This window comes from Bombina bombina, chromosome 5, assembly GCF_027579735.1.
Source record: "Bombina bombina isolate aBomBom1 chromosome 5, aBomBom1.pri, whole genome shotgun sequence".
NCBI classification, from domain to species: Eukaryota; Metazoa; Chordata; class Amphibia; order Anura; family Bombinatoridae; genus Bombina; species Bombina bombina.
The window spans coordinates 1,012,303,714-1,012,322,274 of record NC_069503.1 but is presented as its reverse complement, the minus strand read 5'-3'; the positions used below and the strand labels follow the sequence as shown (position 1 = coordinate 1,012,322,274).

Below are 18,561 nucleotides of genomic sequence, written 5' to 3'. Positions count from 1 at the left end.
TTACATCTTTAAACGCACAAGCATCATCTATTAGAGATAGCATTTTCTTAGAAAGTCTAGAAATTGCAGCATCCACTGTAGGTAAAGTAAAAATATTTTCTCAGGTACAGCTGTTTATCACTTTTAGTAAATATTGACATATTAATGGGTATCTCAGATACTGGAAAGCAGTTATCCAATTCTGGTGTGGACTTTAAACAATCTAAAGATGTACTGGTTTGTTCCTCCTTAACTCCCAAAGTCTCTTTTATAGCCTTCTGTCAGGGTGCCAGGAATCAGAGTGAGACGAGAAGTGCAAAAATAATCACACCTTTATTAATAGCAAAAAATAATAAAAAGTCCAAAAGACAAATAACAAGCCAGGAATCAAAACCAGAGCTGGTAGTCAGACAAACCGAGTCAGGAGCCAAAGCGAATTGTCAGATGAGCCGAGTCAGAAGCCAAAGTGAGTAGTCAGACGAGCCGGAATCAGGTTCCTCTACTGAGCCAAATACTGTACGCGGCCCCTGGACATACGAGAGTCAATAATGCTGCTGATCTCATACTACTCATGGTTGTCAACAAAGATAGGACGGGGACAAGGCAACACAGTGGTAAACCGATTACAAACCAATGGTTTTAAGAGGGAGACATGAAAAACATTGGAGATGCGCATTGCAGGAGGAAGGTCAAGAGTGTAGGACACAGGATTGACCCGTCGGAGTATCTGAAAAGGACCAACATAACGGGGAGCCAGTTTATTGGAAGGCGCACAAAAGGAATGCAAAAATTTGGAGACAAACTGGCTACCCCGGTCCGACACCATCTCCTTGGGTAACCCATGTGAACTGAAGACCTCCCAGGCAAAAATGAAGCAAGCTCCTGAGCGGTAGGCAACTTCTTCAAGGGAATGCAATGTGACATTTTAGAAAAACTGTCAACCACCATAAAGATAACGGTATTGCCATTGGAAACGGAGCTCGACAATGAAGTCCATGGAAAGATGTGTCCAAGGACGCTCACCACTTGCAATAGGTTGAAGAAGACCCACAGGAAGACGTCGAGGAGTCTTATTCTGTGCACAAACTGAGCAGGAGGCAACATATGCAGCAACATCAGAATGAAGACCTGGCCACCAGAATTGTCGAGTGACAGACCAAATCATTTGATTCTTGCCTGGGTGACCTGCGGCTTTAGGATAGTGGTAAGTGTGCAAAAGTTTAGTTAGAAAATTCTCAGGAACAAAACACTTACCACTAGGTTTCTCAGGAGGTGCATTGGTTTGTGCAGCCAGGATCTCCTCCCCTAAGGGAGAAGTCAAATTAGTACGGTATGGTAGCCAAAATATGGTCAAGAGGTATAACTGGAGTAGGTACAGACTCCTCCTTGGACAGGAGCGAAAATTGTCGAGAGAGGGCATCAGCCCTAACATTCTTACTATCAGGCAGGTAGGAGACCACATAATTAAACCGAGACAAAAATAGCGCCCATCTGGCCTGTCGGGGTGACAAACGTTTTGCTTCAGATAGATAAGTTAAATTCTTGTGGTCAGTAAGAATGAGCACTGGCACGCTAGTACCCTCGAGAAGATGCCTCCATTCCTTGAGTGCCAAAATTATGGCAAGTAATTCCCTGTCGCCAATTTCATAATTGCACTCCGTTGGATACAATTTTTTAGAGAAGAAGCCACACGGATGCAGGAACCATCAGGTGTAGGACGTTGAGACAAGAGGGCACCTACTCCAGTCTCAGACGCATCGACCTCAAGAATGAAAGAGGACAGGGTTAGGATAATCCAGAACTGGAGCGGCAGCAAAGGCAGTCTTAAGACTATCAAAGGCCTTAATAACAGTAGGTGATCAATGGAGTGGATCATTCTCTTTACGGGTCATGTCTGTGATAGGTTTGACCAAGGAAGAAAAGTTTTTAATACTTTAATACTTTTTTAATACTTTAATACTTTTTAAAACTTTCTATAGTAATTGGCGAACCCCAAAAAACGTTGAATAGACCGAAGACCAACTGGGCGAGGCCACTGCAGAACTGCAGATAACTTGTCAGGATCCATGGAGAACCCTGCAACAGAGATAACATAACTTAGTAAGGTTAGTTGAGTCTGATGGAACTCACATTTCTCGAGTTTACAAAACAGGCGATTCTCACGTAGTCTCTGAAGAACCTGTGTAACATCAGAACGATAAGCCTCAAGTGTGGGTGAGTGTATGAGGATGTCGTCCAAGTACACCACAACACACTGTTGCAACATATCTCGTAGGACATCATTAATAAATTCCTGGAAAACAGCAGGAGCATTACATAGGCCAAAGGGCATTACAAGATACTCATAATGCCCGCTCCTGGGGTTAAATGCTGTTTTCCATTTGTGGCCCTCCTTGATCCTAATGAGATTGTACGCTCCTCTAAAATCAAGTTTAGTAAAGACTGTAGCTCCCTTGAGGCGGTCAAAGAGTTCCGTAATGAGCGGAATAGGGTAAGCATTCTTAATGGTAAGATGATTAAGACCCCTATAATCGATGCATGGTCTTAACTCGCCACCCTTTTTCTTCAGAAGAAAAAGAAGAAGCCAGCCCCTGCAGGAGAGCAGGATTTGCGGATGATCCCCCGCGACAGAGCATCGGCAACATACTCCTCCATAGCACAATTCTCTGCAACAGACAGAGGGTAAACCCGGCCCCAAGGAGGAATGGCTCCAGGTTGCAGGTCTATGGCACAATCGTAAGACCGGTGAGGAGGCAACGTACCGGCACGCACCTTGTCAAAAATGTCTAGGAACTCTAGGTACTCCTCTGGCAATTGAGATACCGAAGAAGTGCACAAGACTTTAACTGGTTTCCGAAGACAAGTGGAAATACATTTCGGAGACCATGACAAAATTTCGGACCTGCGCCAGTCGAGACTGAGATTCTGCTTTTGGAGCCAGGGATAACCCAGAACACCCGGAAAATGCGGAGAGTTTATCACCTGGAACTGGAGGGTTTTAAAATGGAGAGCCTCAACAGCCATGGATAACGGAGCAGTTTCGTGAGTAACGAGTGCGGGCTGAAGGGGCCTGCCATCAATGGCCTCAATAGCAAGCGGAACAGACCGAGGCAAAACAGGAATGGAGTGCTTTGATACAAAAGCACTGTCAATGAAATAGCCCGCAGCACCGGAGTCAACAAGAGCCTGGGTGACTATGGAGGAGTCCACCCAGGAAAGGACAACCGTGACCAAAGGTTTCTCCTTTAGTGGTTCCGGGGACGAGGATAAACCACCCAAGGTCTGCACCCGACAAGACCTTAGGTGTGTGCGTTTCCCGGCTGTGTAGGACAAGACTTCAAAAGGTGACCCTGTAACCCACAATAGAGGCAGAGCCCCTCCCTCCTCCTAAAGGCCCTCTCCGCCGTGGAGAGACGCGTGAATCCCAACTGCACCGGCTCAGCAGTACCTGGTGACTTGGGACCAGGAGGCATGGGAGGAGAGGGAGGCATGGGTGGGAAAAAACACGTAGGAGACAACGGAACAGGAGGCTTCCGCAAGCACTCCTTGAAAGAGGGCCTCTCACTTAGTCTGATGTCAATTAGGATTGAAAAAGACACCAATGCATCGAGATCTTCTGGTAAATCTCTGGCAGCAACTTCATCTTTAATCGCATCAGAGAGCCCATGAAAGAAGACGGCAACAAGGTCTTCATTGTTCCAACCTACCTCTGCGGCAAGCTTACAGAACTCAATGGCATACTGAGCAACAGATCTTGTACCTTGCTGAATGGACATGAGTCGTTTAGCAGCAGAGGAGGAGCGAGCCGGAACATCAAATACCCTTCGAAAGGAGGCCACAAATTCAGGATAATTTGATATCGCAGGTTTATTAGTCTCTCACAAGGGATTAGCCCAGGCAAGAGCTGTGCCAGAGAGTAGCGAGATAAGAAATCCCACCTTAGCTCTGTCAGAGGGAAACGCCTGAGGTAACATCTCAAAGTAAATGCCCATCTGGTTCAAAAACCCTCTGCACTGATTAGGATCGCCTCCATATCACTGAGGTAGAGGTGCAGAACCGGATATGCTCCTGGTAGGACTAGGTGCAGCAGAGGAAACAGGAGCAGCCATAACTTGCGGGACACTTTGGTCCAAATGTGCAGTGCAGGTCAGCAGGGTTTGCAGGGCTAGTGCATATTGATCCAAGTGGTGATCCTGTTCATCCATTCTGGAAATTATGGCAGGTAAAGGTGGATTATTAGCACCATCAGGATTAATGGCCCTTGCGTAATGTCAGGGTGCCAGGAATCAGACTGAGACGAGAAGTGCAAAAATAATCACACCTTTTATTAATAGCAAAAAATAAGAAAAAGTCCACAAGTCAAATAAAAAGCAAGGAATCAAAACCAGAGCTGGTCAGATGAACCGAGTCAGGAGCCAAAGCGAATGCTCAGACGAGCCGGAATCAGGAACAAGGAGAACAGCAGAGTCAGGAACAAGCCAAGAATCAGGAACCAGGAGGGACGTCGGACAGCCAGGTAATACACAGGAGCTCTCACAAACAGGTCTGAGACAATACAAGGGCAAAGCATACTGAACAGAGGCCCTTTAAATAATAAGTGATGACATCACAATTCTGAGACTGCATCCTGTCTCACACTGATGATGTACACCAGTCTGGTTATAAAAGGAAGTACAGGAAATGAGCAGCATCACACAGTATGCACCAGAGTAGGCAAGAGAGGTGAGTAAAATGGCTGCCAGCAGCACATGGCAAACAAAGCAGGGAAAAAAACCTGACACCTTTTACAAAATCACGCAAAGCAGTATAATCAAAGGTAACCGGTGCATCAAAGTCAGACAACACTTCACCATCAGAAATGGAATCAGAAGTCTAAAGACATTCTGTGAATTCCTCAGGTAAGGATCTGTAGCAAAGCAGCCACCATATATTTACCCAATAAATACTTTACAGAGCTTTTTATCTTGCCAACAAGTATTTGAGCAGAGTGAACAAGTAGGCTTAGGTTGCTGCTCATTACTATAAAGCAAACACAATATAGTGCTAATAGATAAGTAAATAAATAGTAAGCCCATAATATAAAGCAAACAAAGAGACATTAAGGATAGCACTTACCTTATTATTGTATCTGAAGACTCCTGAGCTTTGCAGACTTGATTGCAGAAGGCCCCATCTTAGAATAGCTATCAGGGGCAAACATATTATTAGTCGAGGTTGCTATGCTGGCGACAAAAGCATGCCGACTAAACAAGAATGCCAATTACTAAGAGCTACTCTCTTAACCTTAACGACCACAATTTAAACTGGAGAACATTTTTGGGTGAACTGTCCCTTTTAAGAGGTCAATGGGGTAACTCCAACAGATGTCAGACTCACCAGATCAGGCCCATGCCAAGGCTAAAAACAGAAGCACACTAGAAGCCATCCTCAAATGAGGCCTCCCGTAACATCACTTCCGGGTGACAGCACAGTAAAATGGTAGCCCCATAGGGAACTCCGTAAAGAATACCCACCGCTCAAATGCCACACCAGTGTCCAGAGGCAAAGATCCGGTGGCAAAACAATTAATTAAGGTAAGGGCCACATCAGCAGAAATCTAATCTGCAACCGCTCCATAATATATGAATAGGAAATAAAAAAAAAATGGTGGGGAGGGGGGTAGAGCTTGTAGGTTACCTTTTATTCAGGTAATCAGGGGATTGAGCAATTCTGTCCACACCCCTTAGGAAAGGGGGGAAAGGGGTTCTCACTGGTAAGTATTACCATCTAAATCCTGCCCATGACATGCCTGCCCCACCACTGACATTCCCGGTCTCGCCCACCGGCTGAGGCTTCACCCTAAAATCACTGGTGGACCTACTGAAAGTACCTTCCCAAGAAGAAATTTCTGGGGGCGCCACTGATTTCTTCTGCATGTTATGTTTGCATAGTTTACCTATAGACAATACTTAAGTATTTACATTTTTAGTATAGGTGGGGATTTCACAGGCAAAAGCAACTATCTCAGATGACACAATAAAAGTAAAGGAGCTATTTGTAAACAATTTAATACACTCCAGCAGGTAAAATGGATAATTGGGAGCAAATTAAAGTGGAGAAAATGTTACAGTACACTGTCCTTTTAAACTATATATGCCCGCAATTTGACCACTTATATTTTGTTTAAATATTGACAATTTCCTGGAATGTCAGCCCTATTAGAATAATGTGTGTCATTTTGAAACAAAATCCCTTTTAGGCAAGTGCAGTTGGCAGTTTTGTTACTTGCCAAATGTGGAAGAAAGCAGCTGCTGGTGGCATTGGCTCTTTTCAAAGCCGGATTTCTTCTTGTGAAAGTGCAAATACACTAAGATCTTGGCAAATTCAAATCTTAATGTGTTGCACTTTCACAAAGAAGAAATCTGGCTCTGAAAAGAGCCGAATGCCATGAGTGGCCGCATTCGTTAGATAACAAAACTGCTGAATGCACATGCATCATCCCTTCCCCATAAAGCTTGCTGATACTATCAATAATAAAGCATTAAACAAAATAGATCTCATTACTGAACCCTGAAGAGATCCACAAGTCACCTTGTTTTCTTCTACAACTTCATTAAAGATGGTGTTTTGCTTTTAAATCTTATTTTTGAAAAGTAAGTCCCACCACACTAAAAAAAAACAACAACTGGATACCAAGAGTTGAAGATTTTGTGTTAGCATTTCAAGCACATATGTATTCCATCAATGATACAGAAAAACAAGATATATATTTTTTATTTTACTAAATATATTTGTTGTTATTACTGAAACATTTGCATAGTCTGCAGTTATGCAGGGAAAAAAAATATTACATTTATCATTAGATGCAGAAAAGTTGATGCCCCTTTTTATGAAGTTACTATCAACAGCTTAGGTCTTTCAGTTCAGTACCTCATTGCTGATATATATATATATATATATATATATATATATATATATATATACACCCAGTGTGTATATAATTTCCATGCAAGGTTAGCACTTTAGCATAACTTCTTAGAGCCTGATTCACAAATGAATATAGGTATACAAGAAAGACTCTTCTCTCTTTTTCATAGGTTTTTCAACATTTATTTCCCAACGTTTCGGCCCCAACCTGGGCCTTTGTCAAGGTAACAAAGGCCCAGGTTGGGGCCGAAACGTTGGAAAATAAATGTTGAAAACCTATGAAAAAGAGAGAAGAGTCTTTCTTGTATATGTGTGTATATATATATATATATATCTTATACAGATATTACACTTAAAGGGCCATTGTACACTAGATTGTTCTTTGGATAAATGCTTTGTAGATGATCCATTTATATAGCCCATACAGGTTTTGTAAAAATGTATAGTCTTTGCTTATTTTGAAAGAACATTGTGCTGATTTTCAGACCCCTAACCAAGCCTTGAAGTTTTAGAAGTGGACTGTTGTCTACCTACTCCAGCTTGCTCCTGTTTGTGTAATGGGTCTTTTCTTATGCGGGGGGGGGGGGGGGGGGGGATTTTTTTGCTTTCCAGCCCATATCAGTGGATGTCTCAGCCTACCCTTTTAAACAGTGCTAAACTAGGAGCTTCTAAGTAAGTTTTAAAAATGTTTTATACTGGATTTTTAGACCAGTATTTGTGCTTATTATTCTTTATAGTAGTGTCAATTACATGCAGTTATTTAAACATTGGTGTACTGTCCCTTTAAATCTTCAGGTGCAGCGGTTTTGTCAAGAGATTCAGGTTCCAGAAGCTCGATGTTTCTATGGCTTCCAGATTCACATTGAGAATGTTCATTCAGAAATGTACAGCTTGCTTATAGACACTTACATTGATGAGCCACAGAGAAGGTAATGTGTATAGTGATGTACTGATGTCCTTGATCAGGCTAGAGGGAATTAGCATAATTACAGTGTCCAATTATTATGGCTACCTATTATGGCATTTTTCAACACAAATTTTCACAAACAAAAAAATAAATATGCCCTAATATGTTAGAGCTTATAACTAAACGTAACTAAAAACTAAACATGTTTAAACTAATAACTTTGCTACAGTGTTACTGCAATATTAGGAATAAACCCTTTAAAGTAACTTCTAATTGAACGGGTTTACTTTTAATATTGTGGTTGCAATGTACCAAATGTGTTATTAATATTAAACAGTTTGACTGTGATATTATAAGTAAACCTGGTGTGAACTTGTTTTAAAGTTGCACAATTATAGTGGATAAAAAAAGTACAGGGCTAGATTTCCAATTGAGCTCAAAATATCGCTTCCACTAAAGCGATATTTGCGCTCAACTTAGAAATACCAGAGCACGCAAATGTGCGCTGATATTACAAGTGAAGTGCAATGCGAATCTGACCTCGCATTCGCATTGCATGGAAGCATTGCGTTTGAGATTGTGCTTCCATAAGCTCCAATGGGAGCCTCACTCTCACAGCATGAGAATTATTGCATATGTATTTGCGTTAATATGTGAATATACACATATTAACACATATTATATATATATTTATACATATATTTATACATACATACATACATACACACACACACACACACACACACACACATATTCATTTACTGGGAACACACAGTCCCCATAGACCACAATGTAAATGCACTTTTCAGTGCCATTTTTGTTTCTAACACCCCATACCAGCCAAATTTAACCCCATAAAACTGCTTCATGACGTTTTAAAAAAAAAAAAAGATGCTATTATTATGATTTTTTTAATTATAGAAACAAACAGTAAAGTTTGGGGCTAATTGAGGCACTTTTTGAAAATGTATCAGAGGCGAATTTGCCAGATTACGGACGTGTGATAAATTAGCGATCCACTTGTAATTTAGCTTTCACTGTTTAAAAACCACACTCTTATCAAATAAAAAAAGCACTGCTACTGTCTTCTTTGGGGTGTTAATATCCCATACACTAAATCTTTTTTCTAAACACAAAAAATGAAAACACATTAATGTAAATAAGGAACCTACTTAAAATGCACAATACTTCTAAATTGTGTATATGGTGTGTTATATATAATATACCCAAACCCCCCAGCTCGTATAGGTTTATGATTCCGCTAGAGAAGCTGGAGTATATGCCATGGCATTCAGAACCCTGAGCTTCCCACATGCTGTATGGTGATTACGTACTTTGTATTGGAGCTAATTTATAGCCAGCAATGGAAAGATGAACAACACTCAAGAGGCTTTTCAAGGGGGGTGTCTATGAACTGCAAAATAATGTAAATTGTGCTACCAAAATTACACTTTTAAACATTAACGGTGTATGCAAATCTTATGCAGTGATTCTTTTCAGATATTCCTGTAAGATTAGTCCATGATAATATGGTGCCTTCTTTTCATGTTTTAGGCAGTTCTTACTTGATGCTATTGAAACATTACCCTGCGTACGGAAGAAAGCAGAATGGGCCATGCAATGGATAGCGGATACAAAAGCTACTTTTGGTAGGTGATTATTTTTTTTTTGTGCGCTTCATTATTGTTAAAAATGTATAGCATTAAATGTAAAGGTTCATATTCTCTAGACATTAGCAGAAGAATAAATAAATAGCTGCCTGTCCTGTTTGCTCAGTACCTTGTACACATAAAAATGTAAGTGTAAAGTGTATACCGCAGTGCAATTTCAATGTGTTTTGCCCAAGCCCAAAGCCAGTGTTACATTTAAATGTTTTTGTGTGATTTCACTCTATGGGTGTGTTTGATCATCAGGCCCTATAAGCTAAAGGTCTATGTGACAGATTTAAAATTAGTACCACTGTGCAAATGACGGTAAAGACAAAATTAAACTTTAAGAATCAGATAGAACATGCAATTTTAAACAACTTTCCAATATACTTCTGTCATCTAATTTGCTTCATTCTGTTGGTATCCTTTGTTGGCAAGCATACCTAGGTATACTCAGGAGCAGCAAAACACTGCTGGGAGCTAGCTGCTGATTGGTGGTTGCACATATATGCCTCTTGTCATTGGCTCACCAGATGTGTTTAGTTAGCTTCCAGTAGTGAATTGCTGAGCCTACTCCACAACAAAGAATACCAAGCAAATAAAGCAAAGTTGTTTAAAATGGTATGCTCTATCTGAATCATGAAAGTTTAATTTTACACTTTACTGTCCCTTTTAAATGTTTTAGAGAGGCTTGCGTTTAGAATTTTAGAGGGAGCTGACATGTTTGGCCAAAAGTGGTACCAACTGTTCACATGTTTGGTTGTTAAAGGGACAGTCAACACCAAAATTTTTGTTGTTTTAAAAGATAGATAATCCCTTAATTACCAATTCCCCAGTTTTGCATAACCAACACAGTTATAATTATATATGTTTTACCTCTGTAATTACCTTGTATCTAAGCCTCGGCAGACTGCCCCCTTATTTCAGTTCTTTTGACAGACTTGCATTTTAGCCAATCAGAGCTGTCTCCATGGTAAATTCACGTGCATGAGCTCAATGTTATCTATATGAAACACGTGAACTAACGCCCTCTAGTGGTGAAAAACTATCAAAACGCATTTAGATTAGAGGCGGCCTTCAAGGTCTAAAAAATTAGCATATGAACCTCCTAGGTTTAGCTTTCAACAAAGAATACCAATAGAACAAAGCAAAATTGTTAATAAAAGTAAATTGGAAAGTTGTTTAAAATTACATGCCCTATTTGAAACATGAAAGTTTTTTTGGACTTGACTGTCCCTTTTATGTTTGAATATTTTTTTATTTTTCATAAGTAATAAACATTTACAGAAACAGAAATACCTTCCTCTGCAGTGATCTCAATGATTATGGGATCCAGAGTGTAGGTTTGTACTTAAACATTTCTAAACAGTAAATGATACAGTTAATAATTATTATAATAACTCAGTCATTGCTACTGAAATTTACACAACTATGGAGGGTCAGCAGGTAATGATTAAATACCTTATCTTCATACTGTCGTGCAATCCTTGGCAAGAGATAGTACAGTACTTGTGTCTGATAGAAGGCTTGCCCTCCGCTGAACCCCACCAAAACTTTTAAGTCGATCTGAGCTAACCCACTCAAGTCACATACTGCTGAACTATTAAAGAATACAACTCTAAGGGGAGGTAAGGTTAGGTAAAATAGGTTATCAAGGGTCAAAGGGGGAAGGGACGGGGAGGGGGGGTGACGACACATTTTGTCTCAGTGTTTGTTATGTATACTGCTATAGATAGAGGTATCGGTGTGCAGAATAATCACCTAAGGTTAACTCTTCCGTTAGTTTCAAGTGTCTACCCTTCATTTCGCTATCCAATAGTACCATATTGCCTGGACTACTTCCTTATTGTCTAAGGTGTTGGATGTTAAATCGTACATGTTATACGTGTACTGAATTTTATTGTATACCTCTGTCCAGGTGGGGCTACCTGTCTTCCAGTACCTGGCTATACATGTCCGGGTGACTGTACATAATATCCTAATAAATGTATGTATGTGTTTGTTAAATCTATTGATAGGGATGTGCAATAAGGCCTGTTGAATTGTGAGATCTATTTTTTCGCTCAGGATCCGACTAAGGAAAGAAGACAGAGTTTTCCATAGACCTGAGATTACTCCACAGTCCCACCACATATGTCTATATGTTCCTCTTTCTCCGCACCCTCTATAACACAGTGGGTTTCCCTGTGCATGCATATGGGCCGTTCTAGTGGGTGTCAGGTACCATCTGTGTATAGTCTTAGTAATATTTTCCTTTAGGTCCACACTTAGGAGTCCTTTGTCTGCCCTTTGAAATATTGATTCCCATTCTTTGTTGTCTTTACTAATATGTAGTTCCCTCTCCCATGCCAACATAGTAGAGGTTTTGGTCGTGATCTGTGAATCCTGTATGGCTATATAGAGAATGGATATAGTGTGTCTAGTACGGTCCTTTGATTTACACATGTCTTCTAATGGTGTTGTGTGGCCATCTCTAGTTTTCCTTATATATGAGTGCATTGCGGATTGTATCTGCAAATATAAATACCAATGAAGTTTAAGGGGGCTCAGTTTTGTCTGCAACTGAATGAAGGATAGTATAGCTCAGTCTTCCATAAAGTCTGCTACTCTATACAATCCCTTGTTTTCCCATTTCTGTATTTGAGCCCTGAGTTCTTCAGGTAAGATATATCTTATCGGGATGTATAGGGAGTACTGTGGTAGAAGCTTAAATGTATGACTTGCTTTTTTCCAAGTGTTTATAGTGAGATTTGTAGTATAAGGTTTATCTGTCTCTCTAGAGGGCTGTGTTTTCTCCGGATCCCAAAGTATAGCGTCAGTCTCGTCCCATCCTCCTAAAGTCGCTTCTAAAGTGGGCCATATGACCTCTGTGTTCCTCTTCAATAAGAGGCTATCTTGTGCCAATCTGGCAGCATTATAGTATTCTAATAGATTAGGGACCCCAATACCTCCTAGATTTTTATGTCTGTATAAAACTGGCCTCGCTATTCTATTTGTTTTGTCTCCCCTGATATAGCCTAGAACGTCTTTTTGAATTGTCTCTAAATCTGTTTTAACCATTTTAACAGGAAGGGTTCTAAATAAATATAGTATCCTTGGCAAGATGTTCATCTTAACAGAGGCCACTCTGCCCAGCCACGAGAACTTGTAAGTTTTCCATTTTGCTATGTCTTTCCTAATCTGCTTGAACAGCGGGGGATAGTTAACTTTATACAGTAGTGACGGGGAGGAGGGGAGGTGGATCCCTAGGTATTTTAGAGTATGCTTCATCCATTTAAAGTGAAAATTTGTTTCTAGTATCTCCTGTGTCTGTCGAGGGATCGCTATGGGAAGAGCCTCACATTTCTCTGCATTTATCTTAAATCCCGAAATAGATGAGAATGTGTCTAGTGTTTGGTGTAGAATAGGCAATGAGATTAGGGGGTTCGTCAAAGTCAAAAGTATGTCGTCCGCAAATAAGGCCATTTTATATTCCATCTTATTTGTCTTAAGTCCTGTTATATCAGTCTGTGAACGAATTTTAGCAGCTAAGGGCTCTATGCAAAGAGCAAAAAGCAATGGAGACAGAGGGCACCCCTGTCTGGTTCCATTACGAATTGGGAAGTGCTGAGATTTATATCCCGCTGATGAGACCTGAGCTCCCGGCGTGGAATAGATGGCCCTCAATGCTTTCATAATGGCTCCCTCAAACCCCATCTTATGTAACACCGAAAACATATATCCCCAGTCAATGCGATCAAACGCCTTCTCCGCATCCAATGATAGGAGCAGAGAAGGCATTTTTGATTCTGTCAGGGCCTGTACCAGGTTAGTTACTTTGCGTATATTGTCCGGGGCTTCTCGACCTTTGATAAAACCCACCTGATCCGGGTGTACCAGGTGGGGTATGATATGTTTGAGCCGGTTCGCTAATATTTTAGTAAAAATTTTAAGGTCCTGATTAATTAGGGATATTGGGCGGTAGTTTTGGCATTTTTTGTGATCCTTCCCAGGTTTAGGAATTACTACTATCTTTGCAGTCAGGAGCTCGGGTGGGATAACCCCTCCCTCCATAATATAGTTACATATTTTAACTAGATGTGGGATTAGTATGCCTTTAAATAGCTTATAGTATTCGCCGGGGAATCCGTCCGGTCCCGCCGCCTTCCCTGGTTTGAGGTCTCTGATAGCCCCAAGCACCTCCATAGAGGATATGGGGGCATTTAGGGTTTCTCTCTGTTCCTCAGAAAGAGTCTGCAATAGATCTTGACTGAAAAAGGTTGAGGTTAGTTCCTCTGTCTCTTTATCATGTGAGATCTTTTTGCCATCATATAGTTCCCCATAGTAAGTTGCGAAGGTGTCTACTATTTCTTGGGGGTGTGAGGTCACTGAGTCCCTAGATGTCTCTATTGAGGAAATAACTGAGGCTTTACATCTTTCTTGGATTTTATGCGCCATGTATCTGTCTAGTTTATTTGCAAATAAAAAGTATTGTGCCTGATAACTTTGACTGGCTCTAATGGCACGAGATTGTAGAAGAGCGGCTAGGGCAGTTCTTTTGGATTGGAGAGTTTTCTGAATGGCCGTTGTTCCAATAAGTCTATGTTTCTTTTCTAATTCTTCGATTTCTGTGTGAAGTTGTTTTAACTGTTGTCTGTACTTTCTAGTTTGTATTGCTTTCTCCTTAATAAGTATCCCCCTTAATACTGCTTTGTGGGCCGCCCACGTGATCCCTGGATTAGTCACTGTGTCAGTATTAATACTCCAGTAATCAGTGAGAAGTCTAATTATATTGTCATGTGTCTGGGGGTTTCTGATACACAACCCATCAAAGGTCCATGTCTTACTTCTGTGTGGGTCACAAAGTCCCTCTAGCTGTAAAGTAATGATCGAGTGATCAGACCACACACAAGCATGGATCTGTGAACCGTGTAACAGAGGTTGCAGTATTTGGCTTACATATATGTAATCCAATCTAATGTAGGATTTATGTGGCGCTGAGTAAAACGTAGTGTCATTAGTCAGGCCATAAGTGTGGCCCATGTATCTACCAGGGAGTGAGGTAGTAATGTGTCTTGTATTGCTTTAACAATACGCTTATGTCTGGTTTGTTTGTTGGTTAAGGGTCTTTTTGCCGTGGGTTTGATATTTAGCATTGTGATATTAAAGTCTCCTGCCATAAATATTTTAGTATGGGACCATTGTGTGAGTAGATATGATATATGTTGAAAGAAGTTATGTTGATTTTCGTTCGGTGCATAAACATTGCATAGAGTAATTTCAGTGTCTAATATTCTCCCTTTAACTATTATATATCTCCCTTCAGTGTCTGCAATTACCTCTTCTTTTATGAAATTAAGTGAGGAGTGGATAAGGATAGATGTGCCTCTTTTTTTAGTTGTTGTTGTGGAGTGGAAATGGGAATTAAAATGTTTTGCCCAATACTTTGGAATTCTATCGTTAAGTAGGTGGGTCTCTTGGAGAAATAATATATTGGCATGTAGGGAGGTGTATTGTGTCATTGCCATGCGTCGTTTTACGTCAGTATTTAGTCCCCTTACATTATGGGACAATATCTTTATCCTAGGGATCATGTTATTGTGTCTATTGTGGACTGGTGCAAAAGAAAGTTTGTTACCTGTGGATCTCTGGTCTGGAAATCTAACGGTATAGAGTGCAGGTACTTGGAAATGTATATGGTGAACTTTTCTGTGTCGTCACTGGGGATGGGGAGGGAGCTAGAAGAAAAAAACAGTGTTAATAACATAAAAAGCAATTTTTCCGGGTCTCCAACAGTAGGACCCTTAATGGTTGAACTTTGAAATAACATAGGAACAAGTTATAAAATAAATTAACTTATATTATTATACTCTGGGGGAAACTAAAGGCCCCGCAACATCTTATTACATCCATATTAATAGATTAGTGAGAGTCTCTGAGAAGGAATGTCAGTGGGGAGGACCACGCCTCTCGGGGAAGGAAACCTAAAACAGTGATTCCAGATAGTGTAATGGATGTCCAGATTTATCTTCGTTTAGTGTTTCTTTTGTCAGCCTTCCCACCTCTCAGACTCTAAAAAAAGAAAAAAAAAAGTCTTCAAGATGGAGACGCTGTCATCTATGATGTTCCTCTTGTTTCTTTAGTTTTTTGTTTTTTATAGTTGATATTCTGCCATTTAGATGGATCTGGTGGTCTGCTTGGGTTTTTATTCTTCTCTGGGTTCAGTTCTGTGGTTGGGGTAATAGGTGTCTCCAAAGCCAAAATCTTGCAAATTTCAGGTATGTCTTCTGGATCTTTAAGTGAAATTGTTTTAGAGTCTTTTGTAATGTGTAAAGCAAATGGAAATCCCCATCTGTACAAAATCTGGTGTTTCCGGAGTAGAGTAGTGAGAGGACGAAGGGCACTCCTCCTTTGTAATGTCCTGACACTGAGATCCTGGTAAAATTGTATCACGTTGCCTTGATGTTTATATGTGGGATGTTTCCTGGCCGCTTGCAGAATTTTCTCTCTATCTGGGAAGAAGGTTAGTTTGATAATAATGTCTCTTGGGGGAAGACCTATTTTGGGTTTGGCTTTTAATGCCCTATGTGCTCTCTCAATATGGAAGATATAATCAGCTGGGGAGTTTGTAATCTGCATGAAGAGTTGAGTGAGATAAGCTGGGAGTTCTGTAGGGCTCACTTCTTCTGGAACTCCTTTGAGGCGTATATTGTTCCTTCTGCTCCTGTTTTCCAGATCTTCCAATTTATCCTGGAAATCTTCCATCAGTTCTTGTTGAGAGGACACTGATTGGGACATTTCATCCATCTGATCTACCATGGCATCCTTTTGATCTTCTAGTGTCTCAATCCTGTTACCCATCTCCATCAAGTCGGATTTAAAGTCAGAAAGGCTATTGGTGACAGATGTGTGTATAGAATCAATTTTCTCCCATAATTTTTCAAAATTATCTGTAATATCTTTCTTGGAAACCAAATTTTTGAGATCAGCTTTCGTTAGTGGGCTTTTGTCTTGTGGTGCTAATTGAGAATCGATGTCAGATTCTTCTTCCATTTCTGCATCTGTTTGCTGTTTATTACTTTGAGAACTCTTAAAGAATGTGGACACAGGTGTAGATTTTATTGTTTTATCCCCCTTAGTGGGTCTTCTAGAGGTCATGGTGCAGGGGGAGGGTCTAGACCGCTGTTGATTGGAGTTGTTCGTTTAGATTGGGCAGCCAGTTGCATAAACAGTGACCTTGTTCAAAAGAAATGACCCTGCAGAGTTGGCTTTATATTGGTTAGTCAGGCAGATAGTTCATTTAGGCATACAAGAGGTTTTGTTTTCCCTCTCAGTACATGTTATGATTTATATCGATGTTGCAAGCATTATGGAGTAGAATTTTCAGGTCCCCCCACAGTAATCAGGTTGTCATTCACATTATCCTCTTCGATATGACTGTCAGTCTACTATCAGCAGATATAAGCCACTATGGGTATGATGCAGGTAACTTTGTGGCTCTTATATCTCCGGTGGTTATACTAAAATAACTTTCCAGAAGCAGTTTTTAATGTAGGGTGGGTCACTGACTCCCCTCTCTCCAGAGTGTATAGTCTCAGATGTAGTTGATATATTGATTTCTTTCATGTAATTAGCAAGAGTCCATGAGCTAGTGACGTATGGGATATACATTCCTACCAGGAGGGGCAAAGTTTCCCAAACCTTAAAATGCCTATAAATACACCCCTCACCACACCCACAATTCAGTTTTACAAACTTTGCCTCCGATGGAGGTGGTGAAGTAAGTTTGTGCTAGATTCTACGTTGATATGCGCTCCGCAGCAAGTTGGAGCCCGGTTTTCCTCTCAGCGTGCAGTGAATGTCAGAGGGATGTGAGGAGAGTATTGCCTATTTGAATGCAGTGATCTCCTTCTACGGGGTCTATTTCATAGGTTCTCTGTTATCGGTCGTAGAGATTCATCTCTTACCTCCCTTTTCAGATCGACGATATACTCTTATATATACCATTACCTCTGCTGATTCTCGTTTCAGTACTGGTTTGGCTTTCTACAAACATGTAGATGAGTGTCCTGGGGTAAGTAAATCTTATTTTCTGTGACACTCTAAGCTATGGTTGGGCACTTTGTTTATAAAGTTCTAAATATATGTATTCAAACATTTATTTGCCTTGACTCAGAATGTTCAACTTTCCTTATTTTTCAGACAGTCAGTTTCATATTTGGGATAATGCATTTGAATTAATCATTTTTTCTTACCTTCAAAAATTTGACTCTTTTTTTCCTGTGGGCTGTTAGGCTCGCGGGGGCTGAAAATGCTTCATTTTATTGCGTCATTCTTGGCGCGGACTTTTTTGGCGCAAAAATTCTTTTCCGTTTCCGGCGTCATACGTGTCACCGGAAGTTGCGTAATTTTTTGACGTTATTTTGCGCCAAAAATGTCGGCGTTCCGGATGTGGCGTCATTTTTGGCGCCAAAAGCATTTAGGCGCCTAATAATGTGGGCGTCTTATTTGGCGCTAAAAAATAAGGGCGTCGCTTTTGTCTCCACATTATTCAAGTCTTATTTTTTCATTGCTTCTGGTTGCTAGAAGCTCGTTTTTTGGCATTTTTTCCCATTCCTGAAACTGTCATTTAAGGAATTTGATCAATTTTGCTTTATATGTTGTTTTTTCTCTTACATATTGCAAGATGTCTCACGTTGCATCTGAGTCAGAAGATACTACAGGAAAATCGCTGTCTAGTGCTGGAGCTACCAAGCTAAGTGTATCTGCTATAATTTTTGGTATCTGTTTCTCCAGCTGTTGTTTGTATTGCATGTCATGACAAACTTATTAATGCAGATAAAATTTCCTTTAGTACTGTTACATTACCTGTTGCTGTTCCGTCAACATCTAATTTTCAGAGTGTTCCTGATAAACATAAGAGATTTTATTTTTTAAATCCATTAAGAAGGCTATGTCTGTTATTTCTCCTTCTAGTTTACATAAAAGTCTTTTAAAACTTCTCTTTTTCAGATGAATTTTTAAATGAACATCATCATTCTGATACTGATAATGGTTCTTCTGGTTCAGAGGTTTCTGTCTCAGAGGTTGATGCTGATAAATCTTTGTATTTGTTCAAGATGGAATTTATTCGTTCTTTAT

At 40.3% G+C, this 18,561-nt stretch overlaps 1 protein-coding gene across 1 annotated transcript in view; it reads left to right on the top strand.

Moving 5' to 3' along the window:
• RRM2B (ribonucleotide reductase regulatory TP53 inducible subunit M2B) overlaps positions 1-18,561 on the top strand; it is a 91,757-nt gene that overhangs the window by 33,358 nt on the left and 39,838 nt on the right. The window contains exons 4-5 of the mRNA XM_053715259.1: positions 7,681-7,814; positions 9,347-9,441. Coding sequence (XP_053571234.1) covers positions 7,681-7,814; positions 9,347-9,441 — 229 coding nt within the window. The remainder of the gene's footprint in view (positions 1-7,680; positions 7,815-9,346; positions 9,442-18,561) is intronic.